This window comes from Bubalus kerabau, chromosome 6 (assembly GCF_029407905.1).
Source record: "Bubalus kerabau isolate K-KA32 ecotype Philippines breed swamp buffalo chromosome 6, PCC_UOA_SB_1v2, whole genome shotgun sequence".
In the NCBI taxonomy this organism is placed as follows: domain Eukaryota; kingdom Metazoa; phylum Chordata; class Mammalia; order Artiodactyla; family Bovidae; genus Bubalus; species Bubalus kerabau.
Window position 1 is genome coordinate 29,809,695 of NC_073629.1, and position 18,004 is coordinate 29,827,698.

Below are 18,004 nucleotides of genomic sequence, written 5' to 3' on the forward strand. Positions count from 1 at the left end.
CTAGACCATTCAGGTATGACCTAAATCAAATTCCTTAAGATTATACAGTGGAAGTGACAAATAGATTCAAGGGATTAAATCTGATAGAGTGCCTGATGAACTATGGGATGAGGTTCGTGACATTGTACAGGAGACAGGGATCAAGATCATCCCCAAGACAAAGAAATGCAAAAAAGCAAAATGGCTGTCTGAGGAGGCCTTAGAAATAGCTGTGAAGAGAAGAGAAGAGAAAAGCAAAGGAGAAAAGGAAAGATATACCCATCTGAATGCAGAGTTCCCAAGAATAGCAAGGAGAGAGAAGAAAGCCTTCCTCAGTGATCAGTGCAAAGAAATAGAGGAAAACAATAGAGGGGAAAAGACTAGAGATCTCTTCAAGAATAGTAAAGATATCAAGGGACCATTTCATGCAAAGATGGACTCAATAAAGGACAGAAATGGTATGGACCTAACAGAAGCCTAAGATATTAAGAAGAGGTGGCAAGAATACACAGAAGAACAGTATAAAAAAGATCTTAACGACCCAGATAATCATGATGGTGTGATCACTCACCTAGAGCCAGACATCCTGGAATGTGAAGCCAAGTGGGCCTTAGGAAGCATCACTGCGAAAAAGGCTAGTGGACGTGATGGAATTCCAGTTGAGCTATTTGAAATCCTAAAAGAAGATGAGGCTGTGAGTGCTGCACTTAATATGCCAGCAAATTTGGAAAATTCATCAGTCAATTCAGCAGTGGTCACAGGACTGGAAAAGATCAGTTTTCATTCCAATTCCAAAGAAAGGCAATGCCAAAGAATGCTCAAACCACCACACAAGTGCACTCATCTCAATGCTAGCAAAGTATTGCTGAAATTTCTTCAAGCAGGCTTCAGTAATACGTGAACCGTGAATTTCCAGATGTTCAAGCCGGTTTTAGAAAAGGCAGAGGAACCAGAGATCAAATTTCCAACATCTGCTGGATCATGGAAAAAGCAAGAGTGTTCCAGAAAAACATCTATTTCTGCTTTATTGACTGTGCCAAACCTTTGACTGTGTGGATGACAATAAACTGGAAAATTCTGAAAGAGATGGGAATACCAGACCACCTGACCTTCCTCTTGAGAAACCTGTACGCAGGTGAGGAAGCAACAGTTAGAACTGGACATGGAATGACAGACTGGTTCCAAATAGGAAAAGGAGTACGTCAAGGCTGTATATTGTCACCCTGCTTATTTAACTTCTGTGCAGAGTACATCATGAGAAACGTTGGGCTGGAAGAAGCACAAGCTGGAATCAAGATTGCCGGGAGAAATATCAGTAACCTCAGATATGCAGATGACACCACCCTTATGGCAGAAAGTGAAGAACTAAAAAGCCTCTTGATGAAGGTGAAAGAGGAGAGTGAAAAAATTGGCTTAAAGCTCAGCATTCAGAAAGCAAAGATCATGGCCTCTAGTCCCATCACTTCATGACAAATAGATGGGGAAAGAGTGGAAACAGTGTCAGACTTTATTTTTGGGGCTCCAAAATCACTACAGATAGTGACTGCAGCCATGAAATTAAAACACACTTACTCCTTGGAAGAAAAGTTATGACCAACCTAGATAGCATATTCAAAAGCAGAGACATTACTTTGCCAACAAAGTTCTGTCTAGTCAAGGCTATGGTTTTTGCAGTAGTCATGTATGGATGTGAGAGTTGGACTATAAAGAAAGCCTAGTGCCAAAGAATTGATGCTTTTGAACTGTGGTGTTGGAGAAGATTCTTGAGAGTCCCTTAGACTGCAAGGAGAGCCAAGCAGTCCATCTTAAGTTCAGTTGAGTTCAGTTACTCATTCGTGTCCGACTCTTTGCGACCCCATGAACTGCAGCACGCCAGGCCTCCCTGTCCATCACCACCTCCTGGATTTCACCCAAACTCATGTCCATCGATTTGGTGATGCCATCCAGCCATCTCATCCTCTGTCATCCCCTTTTTCTCCTGCCCCCAGTCCCTCCCAGCATCAGGGTCTTTTCCAATGAGTCAACTCTTCGCATGAGATGGCCAAAGTATTGGAGTTTCAACTTTAGTCCTTCCAATGAACACCAAGGCAGGACTGATCTCCTTTAGAATGGACTGGTTGGATCTTCTTGCAGACCAAGGGACTCTCAAGAATCTTCTCCAACACCACAGTTCAAAAGCATCAATTCTGTGGCGCTCAGCCTTCTTCACAGTCCAACTCTCACATCCATACATGACCACTGGAAAAACCATAGCCTTGACTAGACGGACCTTTGTTGGCAAAGTAACGTCTCTGCTTTTGAATATGCTATCTACGTTGGTCATAACTTTCCTTCCAAGGAGTTAGCGTCTTTTAATTTCATGGTTGCAGTCACCATCTGCAGTGATTTTGGAGCCCCCAAAAATAAAGTCTGACACTGTTTCCACTTTTTCCCCATCTATTTCCCATGAAGTGTGATGGGACCAGATGCCATAATCTTCGTTTTCTGAATGTGAGCTTTAAGCCAACTTTTTCACTCTCCTCTTTCACCTTCATCAAGAGGCCTTTTAGTTCCTCTTCACTTTCTGCCATAAGGGTGGTGTCATCTGCATATCTGAGGTGATTGATATTTCTCCCGGCAATCTTGATTCCAGCTTGTGCTTCTTCCAGCCCAACATTTCTCATGATGTACTCTGCACAGAAGTTAAATAAGCAGGGTGACAATATACAGCCTTGACATACTCCTTTTCCTGTTTGGAACCAGTCTGTCTTTCCATGTCCAGTTCTAACTGTTGCTTCCTCACCTGCATATAGGTTTCTCAAGAGGAAGGTCAGGTGGTCTGGTATTCCCATCTCTTTCAGAATTTTCCACAGTTTATTGTCATCCACACAGTCAAAGGTTTGGCACAGTCAATAAAGCAGAAATAGATGTTTTTCTGGAACTGTCTTCCTTTTTCGATGATCCAGCAGATGTTGGAAATTTGATCTCTGGTTCCTCTGCCTTTTCTAAAACCGGCTTGAACATCTGGAAATTCACGGTTCATGTATTGCTGAAGCCTGGTTTGGAGAATTTTGAACATTACTTTGCTAGCATTGAGATGAGTTCCATCGTGCGGTATTTTGATCATTCTTTGGCATTGCTTTTCTTTGGAATTGGAATGAAAACTGATCTTTTGCAGTCCTGTGACCACTGCTGAATTGACTGATGAATTTTCCAAATTTGCTGGCATATTAAGTGCAGCACTCACAGCCTCATCTTCTTTTAGGATTTCAAATAGCTCAACTGGAATTCCATCACCTCCAGTAGCTTTGTTTATAGTGATGCTTTCTAAGGCCCACTTGACTTCACATTCCAGGATGTCTGGCTCTAGTTCAGTGATCACACCATCGTGATTATCGGGTCATGAAGATCTTTTTTGTACAATTCTTCTGTGTATTCTTGCCACCTCTTCTTAATGTCGTCCGCTTATGTTAGGTCCATACCACTTCTGTCCTTTATCGAGCCCGTCTTTGCAAGAAATGTTCCCTTGGTATCTCTGATTTTCTTGAAGAGATCTCTAGTCTTTCCCTTTCTGTTGTTTTCCTCTTATTTCTTTGCATTGATCGCTGAGGAAGGCTCTCTTATCTCCTTGCTATTCTTTGGAACTCTGCATTCAGATGCTTATTTCTTTCCTTTTTTGCTTCTTTTGTTTTTAGAGCTATTTGTAAGGCCTCCCCAGACAGCCATCTTGCTTTTTTTGCATTTCTTTTCCATGGGGATGGTCTTGATCCCTGTCTCCTGTACAGTGTCACGAACCTCCGTCCATAGTTCATCAAGCGCTCTGTCAGATGTAGTCACTTAAATCTATTTCTCACTTCCACTGTATAATCATAGGGATTTGATTTAGGTCATACCTGAATGATCTAGTGGTTTTCCGTACTTTCTCCAAGTCTGAATTTGGCAATAAGCAGTTCATGATCTGAGCCACAGTTAGTTCCTGGTCTTGTTTTTGCTGACTGTATAGAGCTTCTCCATCTTTGGCTGCAAAGAATATAATCAATCTGATTTCAGTGTTGACCATCTGGTGATATCCATGTGTAGAGTCGTCTCTTGTGTTGTTGGAAGAGGGTGTTTGCTATGACCAGTGTGTTTTCTTGCCAAAACTCTATTAGTCCTTGCTCTGCGTCATTCCATATTCCAAGGCCAAATTTGCTTGTTACTTCAGGTGTTTCTTGACTTCCTACTTTTGCATTCCAGTTCCCTATAATGAAAAAGACATCTTTTTTGGGTGTTAGTTCCAAAAGGTCTTGTAGGTCTTCATAGAAGTGTTCAAGTTCACCTTTTTCAGCGTTACTGGTACAGTCCATCTTAAAGGAGATCAATCCTGAGTCTTCAGTGGAAGGACTGATGTTGAAGCTGAAACTCCAATGCTTTGGCCACGTGATGCGAAAAGCTGACTGACTGGAAAAGACCATGATACTGGGAAAGACTGAAGGCAGGAGGAGAAGGGGCGACGGACGATGAGATGGTTGGATGACATCACCTACTCAATAGACATGAGTTGGGTAAACCTCAGGAGTTGGTGATGGACAGGGAGGCCTGGCCTGCTGTGATCCAAGGGGTTGCAAAGAGTCAGACATGACTGAACGATTGAACTGAAACTGATGACATTTTAGAGCCTATCAGAGAATCCAGGACAGTGTTGCCATCGCAGGAGCTTTAATTTAGTTACACTCGCAAAATCTCCTTTGCCATATAAAGGCATACAATTTTCCAGTGGTTAGGATCTGGATATCTTTCGGTGCCATTATTACCAACCACATATTGTAATGAAGAAGCAGCTTAAAGTTTTTTTATTTGCATATTAATGCTTATTTTATCTTCCCAAATGGGTGTTATTTTCCCCCAATGAAATAACTTAGTGGAATAACATTTTACCCAGCTCTTAACACTCATTTCTTTCTTCTTATCTATGACATATGAATGAGTAGTTCACATATAGGCATCGTGTATAATTTCCTTATTTTTTCCTGAAAATATTTCTTAATGTTGTTTTTTTGTGTTGTAGTTGGTGTAATACGGTGCCCAGTATGCCGCCAAGAATGCAGACAGATAGACCTCGTGGATAATTATTTTGTGAAAGATACATCTGAAACCCCTAGCAGTTCTGATGAGAAATCAGAACAGGTATGCGTCTCAATTTTTCTTTATATTACTTTCTTCATTATCAGAATGTACATTGTAAGAAAACATGCTTGAATTGTTACATAAATTAGGATAGTTATGCCCTAGTTTCGTCTTTAAATTTGAAAATGAAGAGTATCTTTATTCTACACCCTCAGACCTGGCTAAAAGAGATTAAAAGTTATCACTTAAAAATTCAAAGCTTGTGTCGATTTTGTGTTCTGAGACTTAGATTTTTACCCACTTGAATGTTTGATCTGGAAGGGAAGGATTTTGTTGAAGAGAAATGGATAGCAAGATGATTTTATTCTAGGTACAGTGAATTAGTATGTTTGAGAGTAAAGTAGAAAAGTTTTACTTGTTTATTTTGTGGATATATCCTTTGTAAATTTAGTGTAGGTTAGCATTTCTTTCCTCTTTCAGGTATGTACTAGTTGTGAAGACAATGCGAGTGCAGTTGGCTTTTGTGTCGAGTGTGGAGAATGGCTATGTAAGACATGCATTGAAGCACATCAAAGAGTAAAATTCACTAAGGATCACTTGATCAGGAAGAAAGAAGATGTCTCAGGTAAGAGAGAAGCAGTTTTAATGATTACTATTCATCTCTCTCTTTAGCCCCTGTAGCATTTGTACTTAACTTTACAAGCTTTTGATACCAATATCGGTAAGAATTTATGAATTTAGACAAAAATGGTGTTTAGTTTTAAAATATATGTTTTATTTTACTGCAGAGTCTGTTGGAGCATCTGGTCAGCGCCCTGTTTTCTGCCCTGTTCACAAACAAGAACAGTTGAAACTTTTCTGTGAAACGTGTGATAGACTGACATGTAGAGACTGTCAGCTATTGGAACACAAAGAACATAGGTACAGAAGTCGTTATTGCTTATCAAGAAATATTATTAAAAGTTCTTATAGAATTATTTTTCCTAAAACAGATTTTTTTGTGTGTTTTGTGTCTTAGAGCAAGATACATTTTTTGGTAAAATATTTAATGGTTTCTATATTCATATCTAATTGTCTTATGGATATTTATTGAAAATGTATTAATTAGTGTGTGGATTTGGGTTGCAATAATAAGAGTTGTATTATTTCTTCATATACAGTCCCTCCGGTTCAAACTCACTTTTTTTTTTTTCAAGTGTTCTGTGGTATTTATCACAGGGTTATGGGCTTTGGGCTGTCATGTTAAAAGGTAGTATTTTCATGCGTATGACTGATAGCCATTTTAGCATCAAAGCATGTAAATATACTGATTTCATGTCAGATTTAGTTTGTAGAAAAACTGGGGATTTATAAGCATCCAGGTAGCATAGTTACTAATTCATTAAAATATAGCTTTGTGTTTCAACCCTTTTACCCTCAGAATGCAATAATGTTCACTTATCACCAGCCTGTCACATCAGAACTGTTCTGGAAACTACTGAAATTTCTAGTTAGTTGTTAAGTTCAATTAACCACACTTAAATGTTTAACTCTAGGATGTTTTAGAGCTTTTAATTTGTTAGAGCCATTGGACTTTTTACAGTTCTCTTAGAGAGAGGATACATGAATCCTATTCACTAACAAGTATTGCATCCATAATTTGTGCTGGGCACTTTTCTGAATGCCACATGTTTAATTCATACCAACCGCCCATGAAGTGTTGGTACTGACATCTCAGCTGTTTCAAAGTGAGCAAGTCTACTTACAGAAAGCTTTAATAATGTATACAGCATGTCCCCGTAAGTGGTAGAGCTAGGACTTGCACATAGTCAGTTGGAGTCCAGATCTGTTTTAGCTCATTTGCTCACTTTCTCCCATGTGATATTCAGAATATAGAATACAGTGTGTGGAATCTTTCAAACTTGATCTCATACAGGTAACGTTATGTTTCCTTTTTCAAGACACCTTTCACTGTTCTACAGCCCATTTGGGTAGAAATGCTACTTTAAACTTTCATATCCTTTGTTACAAAGTGTTTCATCTTACCTACAAATTAGCTATTGTTTTATTGGAGGTGACTAATTTTGTAGATGCCTTCACTTTGGGTCCAGATCTAATCCTTGTTTTGTAATAAATCTAAGTAAGACATTAAATTACTTTCTCATAGCTGCTGTCAGGTTTTTGGGCTTTTAGACTTCTTGTGGCTTTTTAAATTGATGGTGTAAAGCAAAAATAATAGGAACACAGCATTCTTTTTCCTGTGAAAGAATAACTTCATTGACACCTCAAAGTTTCACGGTAATTTATCCTTCCTTTTCCGTCACCACTTTCCTTTACCATTATATCGAATTCCCAGTTGCCTCTCCTGCCTTTTCTTTAGTTCTTTCACACTTTGGATTTCCTGGGTGAACTGTGGCAGAGCCAATGGCATTGGGCTTGAAGCCTTGGCCCCTGTCGCAGCTCGTTCACAGCCAGCGTCCTTGCTTTGAGTTTTACCGTCAGATTCGCTCTGTCTGCACTGCTGCCAGTACCATTTGGCTGACATGTGCCTCACCTACCCCAGCCACTTTAAAAACACCCTTCCGTGTACCTCACAGAGCCTAAAGTGTTCAGGATATAGCACTCATCAATGGCACCCCACTCCAGTACTCTTGCCTGGAAAATCCCATGGACGGAGGAGCCTGGTGAGCTGCAGTCCATGGGGTCGCTAAGAGTCGGATACGACTGAGCGACTTGACTTTCACTTTTCACTTTCATGCATTGGAGAAGGAAATGGCAACCCACTCCAGTGTTCTTGCCTGGAGAATCCCAGGGACAGGGGAGCCTGGTGGGCTGCCGTCTATGGGGTTGCACAGAGTCGGACATGACTGAAGTGACTTAGCAGCAGCGAGTCTTACCAGACTGTTTCCTTATCATCTGCACAAAGTTCAGAAACAGTCCTCAAGACCACTCTTTTGTCATACCAACTTCAGGGTTCAGTAAAAACGCATACACAGGGGATAACAGCATGCAGGCCAGCTCATTGATATGATTCATTATTACATTCTTCAGTTAAAGTGGTACCCTTCTAAACAGATTGCTTTCTGTACACTTTGGAACCACCATCCATAAACCACACAGCTCTTTGTTAGCTAATAGCTGTTTTTAGAGTACCACCTATGTGATCATAGCATTCAGCAGTTCCTTTGGTAGTTCCAAAGTCATGTTTAGAGGGAAAGAGAGTATAGTGACTCAGACAATAAATAATCTGCCTAAAATGCAGGAGACCCTGGTTTGATCCCTGGGTCAGGAAGCTCTCCTGGAGAAAGAAATGGCAATCCACTCCAGTATTATTGCCTGGAGAATCCCATGGACAGAGGAGCCTGGCAGGCTACAGTTCCATGGGGTATCAAGAGTCGGACACAACTCAGTGACTAACACTTTCACTTTCACCTGCTCATAAATATGATAAAATATTTTTTTGCATCCTCTTGGTTGCATGTTCCTGCACAAACCCATCTCTGTTTTTGTGGAACACTTCTGGACTCTGCCTTCCTTATTTGTTTTCTCCTGTCACTCAAGACATAAGGGGTATTTCAGGTTTCATGGTTATGTTATGCCCTTCAGTCACAGTGTCAACCTCAGTGCCCAGTGGCAAACTAGTAATTTTCTCTTAAATAGCATATGTTTTACCATGGCATCCAGAAATTTTCTGGTCCAAAATCCTGGATCTCTGCTGAGTGGCACTCAGAGGTTTTTGCTGTATGTTTCAATCTTCGTATGTGTTGCTAACACTTCCAAAATCACGTCTAGTTGTGGATCACAGGGTCCGTAAGCATCAAGAGAAAGACTCCTTTTTACTGTTCAGACATAGTTCAGGTCCTCATTCAAATATGATTTTCTTTTGGGTGGTTGTATTGGTAAAATTCCCAGATGTGGAGTATATATTCTTTAAAATTCAAATATACCAACCAAATATTGGCGCTACTTGTTTAGTTCTAGGGATGTAGGTGGCAGAAGCTGTTTATTTTTTTTTTCGCCTGTGGAATGATAAAGGTGGCTCCTACCTAGCTTATCTCTAAGAATAAACATAAATTAGGGTCTTTCCACATGAAAAACTGCATTTGGCTTTTCTTCAGAGTTAGAGGGAAAATTTTTTTTGCATGTTCAGTCCCTGAATGCCACTTATTATTAAGTCTGCTGTATATATTTTTTCTCTTGTTCAAACCACATCAAGGACTGCTGATGCTGTGGTGGCATTATTACTGAGTTCAAGCTTTAAATAGTCTACTGTTAACTGGATGAACCATTTACTTTTTTCACAGGGTGCACATGGTTATTGTACAAAGAATTCATTGGTACAAATGAGAGCATAGCAGCTTCTCATTTGTCATTAAAGTCATAAATTCTTTTTATCCATTAGGTATCCTCTACTGTCACAATTCGACAACTTCTGTGGACTTGGACAGTTTTAATTGTTCCCATTTAGCATGTCTAATCAAGACTTGCCTTAAGGTGAACATGTATGTCTTGTGTTTTACTATATTAGACAATATCAGTAATACCCATTCTACTAATCATATAAAGGAGAGATAAAATTATTTCACATCATTTGTTCGTATCAGTATGTTCCAGCTTTCACCCAGACTTTCACTTTAATGCTGTCAACCATCCCTCTCTTTCCAGTCTAACCTTAACGTCCATTATGACTTCAGCAGGTTTTAGAATCATAGCACATTAGGCTCCTATGTCAAGGAGTCCCAGAAATGTCTTTTATCCAACCCCAGGCTATTTTACTCACACAAATGCATATTACCTTGTGTTTTCCAGCTGGACTTTGAGCCAGAAGACCCTGGCCTCTCCTTCAGTTCTCAATTTGATTAGTCCATGGAATAGTTGCTCCAGGGAGTACAAGGTCAGGTTCTCATTGTCATCTTTTCCAGCTTTTAACATTTCTTCCTCCAGCTTTTAACATTTCTTCATACTAGGGTGAATGTAACAGAGTTGTTTAATGCCTTTTAACATTGAGGACCAGCAGTAGCTCCCATTGGTCCTCCCAACCCCCTAGAGTGCTGCATTTAAGTCCTTTGTTTCAACCCTGTCATTGTTTGTTTTATTCATATCTTCCCACCTCCCCATTTTTAAACAGCCATCTAAAATTTTTCATCCTTTTGGGATTAAATCCCTTGACTCTCTTGTTTGTCTTTTCCTATGTTCTTGTGAATCACCCGTTTTCTCAGCATCTGTAAGGCCCATAAAGCTGAGACAATAAATCTGATAAGGCATCTCAGATTATTGCTAGGTTTTGCAGCAGAAAAATTCCATGGGGGTACCCATGTATAAGGGCCCCCCTTAACTGTATTATTTACCTTGACTTTAGTAAGAGGCATACTGAGTAGACGAATATCCTGATCTTCATAATGCTAATCTCGCATGGCTTGAATAAGAGGCATGTCAGTCAGTTCTTCTGAGAAGTTCTAGTTGGCATTTATAGGAGAAGGACAATCACCTGTGTGAGGGTAAAAAAAACTTTACAGGGGCTTTTATCCAGTCCACTAAGCTAGCTGTCCCCTCGGGAATGACCTGCTGTGTAATAGAGGTTTTGGATAACCATCTGTGGTGGTTCAGCAATGAGTGGTGGGTCCCACATCAGCTCAGACATTGCTCTTCTATTCTGCAGCATTCAAAATCAACAATGCTGCCTCTAAGTGTTGTCACTCTCACAGTATTTTCATAAAGGTATTTTCAGGAAGCATACAATGTCTACCCACAAAATGAAATAATTCCTTAGCATTTTACACTCTGATTTCATTAGTTTCTTGATTTTGTCTTTTCTTAACCTGGACTACATTGTTATTGGAAGTTGTAGAGGTGCTGCCTGTTTTCCCAGTGTAATTTTTCCATTTGGAATGGCCCTTAGGCTAGTGGCTATAGCTCAGCCTGGCTGCAATCTAAGCTTTGCCCAGTGAGTGTCAGGATCTGTCCCAACACACTCTTCATTTTAGGTAGTACAGATGACAATATCGAAGGGATTGTTTAATTACCTTATTTCTTATTAGTTTGCATTTCCTTGTTTTTCCAGTGAGTCAGCTCCTAGGGAGTTGGATCTAGTTTCTAAGTTCCGTTGGTAACTTTTACCTCTAATAACCACAGCTGCAGTTACATACTATCATTGAGTAGATAGTCATCCAAGAATCAAAGGTTCATAACCCTTGTCATCTTTTCCTCCTTCTTCCCTACCACAAGTTTCAATGAGTCAGTGTCATTCTAGTGAATTCTACTTTTGATGTTAAGTATGAAGTTAGAGGACAATTCACAGATCCTCTCTTACTTCTGATACCAACTGTAGAATTTGGGGTGATCCCCCAAACCATTCACAGTTCTAAATAAAATTTATCTTACTCATTCTCACTCTGGCACCAGTTCCAAGTTCAGAATTTCCCAAGACTACCCTCAGATTTAATAATTTGTTACAACTCACTGAAAGCTGTAAATTTACAGCTAACATTTATTACAGTGAAAGGATATAGATTAAAATCATCCAAGGAAAAGGCATGGGGCAGAGTCTAGGAGAGTTCTAAATGTGGGATTTCCAGTTGTCTTTTCTCAGTGAAATTCTTAATGTAATTAACTCCTAGCAATGATGTGTGACAGCATGAAGGGAATATTGCCAACCAAGGAGGCTTGCATGAGTCTTGGCGTCCAGGATTTTTATTGGAATTCTGTCATGTAGATACAGATGGAGTTTACTGTCCATGTAATTGACCTGTCTCCAGCCCTTCCTGATATTGAGCTGAAGACCCTACAATAAATCATATCCTTAGCATGTGGCCTTAAGGCCCCAAGTTGAAACAAAGGTACTTTTGTCAGGCAGTACATTTCAAGGGCATAGAGATGCCCTTCCAGCTGCTGAGGGCAAAGGCCAGACCTCTCTTTGGGCAAAGTTAAATTCTTAGAATCTGTTATCTCCTATTTATACTCTTAATGGTTTGCTTTTCTTAACGTACAGAACACTGTCAGTAGAACTATTTCTTTTATTGTTTTCTTTTTATTTCTTTAAATTATGAAAGTATATGATAACACATTTGCAAAAGACTTGGAAAATACAGAACAAAGTTACATGTGAAAGTGAAGTTGCTCAGTTGTGTCCGACTCTTTGCGGCCCTATGGACTGTAGCCTACCAGTCTCTACCGTCCATGGGATTTTTCCAGGCAGGAATACTGGAGTGGGTTGCCATTTCCTCCTCCAGGGGATCTTCCTGACCCAGGGATCGACCTTGGGTCTCCCGCATTGCAGGCAGACTCTTTACCATCTGAGCCACAAGAGAAAAACTGTATGTAAAAAGTTACATATAGTTCCACTATATATAATTATTTTTTCAGGTAGATAAATTAAGATTTTTAGTTGGAGTTTTAATATCAAACTCTCAAAAATTAGAATGAATAGACAGAAAAGTAGAAGGGTGTAGTAGACCTGAAAAGCACCATGAACCAATTCAACATAATTACAATTTATACAATTTTCACAAAACAGCAGGATACAAATTCTATTCAAGTTCCCATAGACTGTAAACCAGGAGACATTGAAACATATCTAGGGATGTAAAGCATGGTGCAGAAATTCCATGGTCTAAAGGTATTGAAATCATACAGAGTCTGTTTCAAGAACTATTTCTTAAAGCCAGTTCACTTTGGTATCTTGCCTTCTTTAACACTTTCATTCCAACTTATCTACTCCGTTTCCATGTCTGGACTTAAGGCCTTTTAGGGCTAGTTCAAGGGGCTCAGTTTCTCAGATGCTTATTAATCAAATTGGGTTTCCCATCTCTTCTTGATTCATTGATGTAATTGTGACAGTACATATTTTCTTAGAAAATCCCACCATCTAGTAGAGATTTAAAAATGTATTTCCTTAGAAATAGACCATAAAAGATTTTATTAGCATAGCCATAGATTTGAGTCATTGGTCATTTTAGCAATCTAAGTTTTTAAATAATTTATTATATTTTAAAAGAAATATTCTAATTCTTACAGTTCTCTTTTGTTTTTGTTCTTTCCTAAGCTTGAGTCGGAAATGACTGAAGTGACTTAGCATGATGAATCTTGATTTTATAAGAAAGATGTGAATTTTTTCTTGATCAAACTTTAGCCTCATTCCAAGAATCATGACTGACTTATATGTGTACTCAAGTCACATCCAATTGTTTCTGGCCTTATGGACTGTAGCCTGCAAGGCTCCTCTGTCCATGGAATTCTCCAAGCAAGAACACTGGTGTGGGTTGCCATTTTCTCCTCCAGGGAATCTTCCTGACTCAGGGATTGAACCCGTGTCATTTATATCTCCTGCATTGACAGGCGGATTCTTTACCACACTGACTTACATATTCTATATTTATATTTTTTAGTCCCCTCTCACCCGCCCATTTTTTTAAAGGTGACTGCTACATAGAATAGTGATACAGATGGTGAACTCTGGTGTGTATGTGCACGACTGTGTATCTTTCACATGGAGAAAATTTAGTAGTACCACCCTAAAGTGGGTGTGAGGTTTGAATTGAGAATTGTACCCATGAAGTGCTTAACACAGTAAGGGCTCAGTAGCAGTCTGACCATTGTTATATTTTGTTTATGGTCATGCTGCCAGGCTTTTTGGAGTTCCCTAACCAGAGATTGAACCTGGGCCCTTGGCAGTGAAAGCACAGAGTTCTAACCACCAGACCAGCATGGAATTCCTTATTTTTTCTAAAAGCACTTTCTTGAGATTTTTGGTTTTCTTAACAGTCTCATTGTTTCAAAAAAGGAAAGCATCTATAGAAATTTTTAAAATTATTGTTTATATTTATTTGTTTTTGACTGTGCTGGGTTTTTGTTGCTGCAGTGGCTTTTCTCTAGTTGTGGCAAATGGAGACTACTCTGTAGGTTCAGGGCACAGGTTTCTCATTGTGTTGGCTTCTCATTTCAGAGTAAGATGCAAAGGTGTCAGTAGTTGTGATTCCCAGACAGCACAGGCTCAGTAGTTGTGGCTCATGGGCTTAGTTGTTCTGTGGCATGTAGGATCTTCCTGGATCAGGGATCGAACCCATGTCTCCTGCATTGGCAGGTGGGTTTTTTTTTTTTAATCACTGAGCCACAAGGGAAACCCTGCATCTATAGAATTTTATGAAATTTTTTTATCTCAAAGTACTGCATAGTTTCTAGCTAAACCGTGGGGTTATTTCTCCTCTCTCTAGTAATTCTGTTCACAGTAAATGAGTATGAAAAATGTCTAGGGCTTCCCTGGCGGTTCACTGTTTAAGAATTCACCTTTCAATGCAGGAAACACTGGTTTGATCCCTTACCTGGGAAGATTCCACATGCCGGAGCAACTGGGCCCATGTGCCATAAATACCGAGCCAATTCACTCTACATCCTGTGGTCTGCAACAAGAGAAGCCTGAGCACTGCAACCAGAGAAAACCCAAGTGCAGCAACAAAAATCCTGCACAGCTAAAAGTTTAAAACAAGAAAAAAAGATTCTAATTCATTAAAAAAAAAAAGTATAGACTTATATAAAGGACAAGAATGAAATAAGAGACACCATTGAACATTTCAGTTAATTTTTCAAAACAAGGGAAATGGACTGAATATTTTTGGATCTGATTATTGACCTAGTAGAGTTGAGTGAAATACAACCCAGGATCATGCAAATAAGGTATAAAGGAAGCCGCTTGATTTATTTCCCAGAATAATAAGTAGTCTATGGTGGCTCAGAATCTGGAGGTGATAGGTATCACAAAAGTTAGGCTTATTCTCTGGGTAAGTAAAATCAGAGGCTCTGGACTTGGGGATAATAGGTGTAGATGGAGGGTCTGGATGAGGTACTTGGCTATAATTGAGGAAATTAAAGTGTAAATCTGCATACTAAACTATGGGATGTTCACATACCCAACTTGATTCCAGATTGCCAGTAGTGAACTTTTACATTTCACTATTCTTCACTATGCTGCCCAGGTGGCTCAGTGGTAAAGAATTTGCGTGCAAAGCAGGAGACACGGGTTCGATCCCTGGGATGGGAAAATTCCCTGGAGAAAGAAATGGCAACCCACTCCAGTATTCTTGCCTGGGAAATCGCATGGACAGAGGAGCCTGACAGGCTGCAGTCCATGGGATCACAAAGAGTCAGATGCAACTTAGCAACTGAACAACGACAATAGACTAAGAAACTGAACATGGAACAGCGATGGGTTCAAAATTGGGAAAGGAGTACAGCAAGGCTGTACGTTGTTACCTTGCTTATTTAACTTACATGCAGAGTTCATCATTTCAAATGCTGGACTGTATCACAAGCTGGAATCAAGTTTGATGGGAGAAATATCAACAATCTCAGATATGCAGGTGATACCACTCTAATGGCAGAAAGTGAAGAGGAACTATTGAGCCTCTTGATGAGGGTGAAAGAGGAGAGTGAAAAAGCTGGCTTAAACCTCAACATTCAAAAAAAACTAAGATCATAGCATCCAGTCCCATTCAGATCAGATCAGATCAGATTAGTCGCTCAGTCGTGTCCAACTCTTTGTGACCCCACGAATTGCAGCACGCCAGGATTCCCTGTCCATCACCAACTCCCAGAGTTCACTCAGACTCACGTCCATCAAGTCAGTGATGCCATCCAGCCATCTCATCCTCTGTTGTCCCCTTCTCCTCTTGCCCCCAATCCCTCCCAGCATCAGATTCTTTTCCAGTGAGTCAACTCTCTGCATGAGGTGGCCAAAGTACTGGAGTTTCAGCTTTAGCATCATTCCTTCCAAAGAAATCCCAGGGCTGATCTCCTTTAGAATGGACTGGTTGGATCTCCTTGCAGTCCAAGGGACTCTCAAGAGTCTTCTCCAACACCACAGTTCAAAAGCATCAATTCTTCGGCGCCCAGCCGCCTTCACAGTTCAACTCTCACATCCATACATGACCACAGGAAAAACCATAGTCTTGACTAGACGAACCTTTGTTGGCAAAGTAATGTCTCTGCTTTTGAATATGCTATCTAGGTTGGTCATAACTTTCCTTCCAAGGAGTAAGCGTCTTTTAATTTCATGGCTGCAGTCACCATCTGTAGTGATTTTGGAGCCCAGAAAAATAAAGTCTGACACTGTTTCCACTGTTTCCCCATCTATTTCCCATGAAGTGATGGGACCGGATGCCATGATCTTCGTTTTCTTAATGTTGAGCTTTAAGCCAACTTGTTCACTCTCCACTTTCACTTTCATCAAGAGGCTTTTGAGTTCCTCTTCACTTTCTGCCATAAGGGTGGTGTTATCTGCATATCTGAGGTGATTGATATTTCTCCCGGCAATCTTGATTCCAGCTTGTGTTTCTTCCAGTCCAGCGTTTGTCATTATGTACTCTGCATATAAGTTAAATAAGCAGGGTGACAATATACAGCCTTGATGAATGCCTTTTCCTGTTTGGAACCAGTCTGTTGTTCCACGTCCAGTTCTAACTGTTGCTTCCTGACCTGCATACAAATTTCTCAAGAGGCAGATCAGGCAGTCTAGTATTCCTATCTCTTTCAGAATTTTCCACAGTTTATTGTGATCCACACAGTCAAAGGCTTTGGCATAGTCAATAAAGCAGAAATAGATGTTTTTCTGGAACTCTCTTGCTTTTTCCATGATCCTGCGGATGCCATTACTTCATGGCAAATAGAAGGGGAAAAAGTGAAGCAGTGACAGATTTTATTTTCTTGGGCTCCAAAATCACTGTGGACGGTGACTCTAGCCATGAAATTCAAAGACACTTGCCCCTTGGAAGAAAAGCGGTGACAAACCTAGACAGCGTATTTAGAAGCAGAGATGTCACTTTGCTGACAAAGGTTCATATAGTCAAAGCTTTGGTTTTTCCAGTAGTCATGTATGGATGTGAGAGTTGGACCATACGGAAGGCTGAGTGCCGAAGAATTGATGGTTTTAAACTGTGGTGCTGGAGAAGACTCTTGAGAGTCCTTGGACTACAAGGAGATCAAACCAGTCAATACTAAATGAATTCAACAATGAATATTCACTGGAAGGACTGTTGCTGAAGCTCCAATTCTTTGGCCACCTGTTGCAAAGAGCTGACTCATTGGAAAAGACCCTGATGGTGGGAAAGATTGAAGGGAAAAGGAGAAGAGGGTTACAGAGGACAAGATAGTTAAATAGCATCACCAACTCAGTGACGTGAATTTGAGCAAACTCCAAGAGATAGTGGAGGACAGAGGAGCCTGATGTACTATATATAGTTTGTGGGGTGGCAAAGAGTAGGACTGGATTCAGCTCAGCGACTGAACAACAATAAAAGCAACAAAAAACTTCTTTCTCACTCTGCTTGCTGTAATTAGAGGTTTTTTCACTCTCTGGAGAAAGTAGATATTTAGAAGAGGCCTTCTAATGTTGCTATTTGGTGTTCATTTCTTATTAAAAAGATTGCCTTACAGTGAAGCCCATCAGTTCATAGATTCTACTGTCTCGCACAGATGATTATAAGCATTTTTATTTTTATTTATTTTTTTATATCGTTGTTTCAACTTTATTGTAGGTTTAAAAACTTCAAAACAAAAAAGAAAAACTTCAAAAAAGAACCTTTCAAAACTTCAAAAAACTTCCCTGGCAGTCCAGTGGTTAAAATTCCCTGCTCCCAATGAAGGGCGCACAGCTTTGATCCCTAGTCAGTGAACTAGGATCCTGCATGCCATGCTGCTGCTGCTAAGTCACTTTAGTCGTATCCTACTCTGTGCAACCCCATAGATGGTAGCCCACTAGGCTCCCCTGTCCATGGGATTTTCCAGGCAAGAGTACTGGAGTGGGGTGCCATTGCCTTCTCCATTATAAGCAGTTTTAAAGTATATTTAAATATAAATGGGTCATCTGACTTCTGATGAGAGCCAGTGTCATATGCCATGCATTTTGAGATAGTTAAGAATTCTCAACTTGTATCTCTCGTCTGGCTTCAAATATAGGGACTAGAAAAGCTAA

At 40.0% G+C, this 18,004-nt stretch overlaps 1 protein-coding gene across 3 annotated transcripts in view; it reads left to right on the forward strand.

Moving 5' to 3' along the window:
• Positions 1–18,004, forward strand: part of TRIM33 (tripartite motif containing 33) — a 138,561-nt gene that overhangs the window by 54,631 nt on the left and 65,926 nt on the right. For all 3 annotated transcript variants that reach the window (XM_055584661.1, XM_055584662.1, XM_055584663.1), the window contains exons 2-4: positions 5,006–5,124; positions 5,545–5,689; positions 5,853–5,985. In XM_055584661.1, coding sequence (XP_055440636.1) covers positions 5,006–5,124; positions 5,545–5,689; positions 5,853–5,985 — 397 coding nt within the window. The remainder of the gene's footprint in view (positions 1–5,005; positions 5,125–5,544; positions 5,690–5,852; positions 5,986–18,004) is intronic.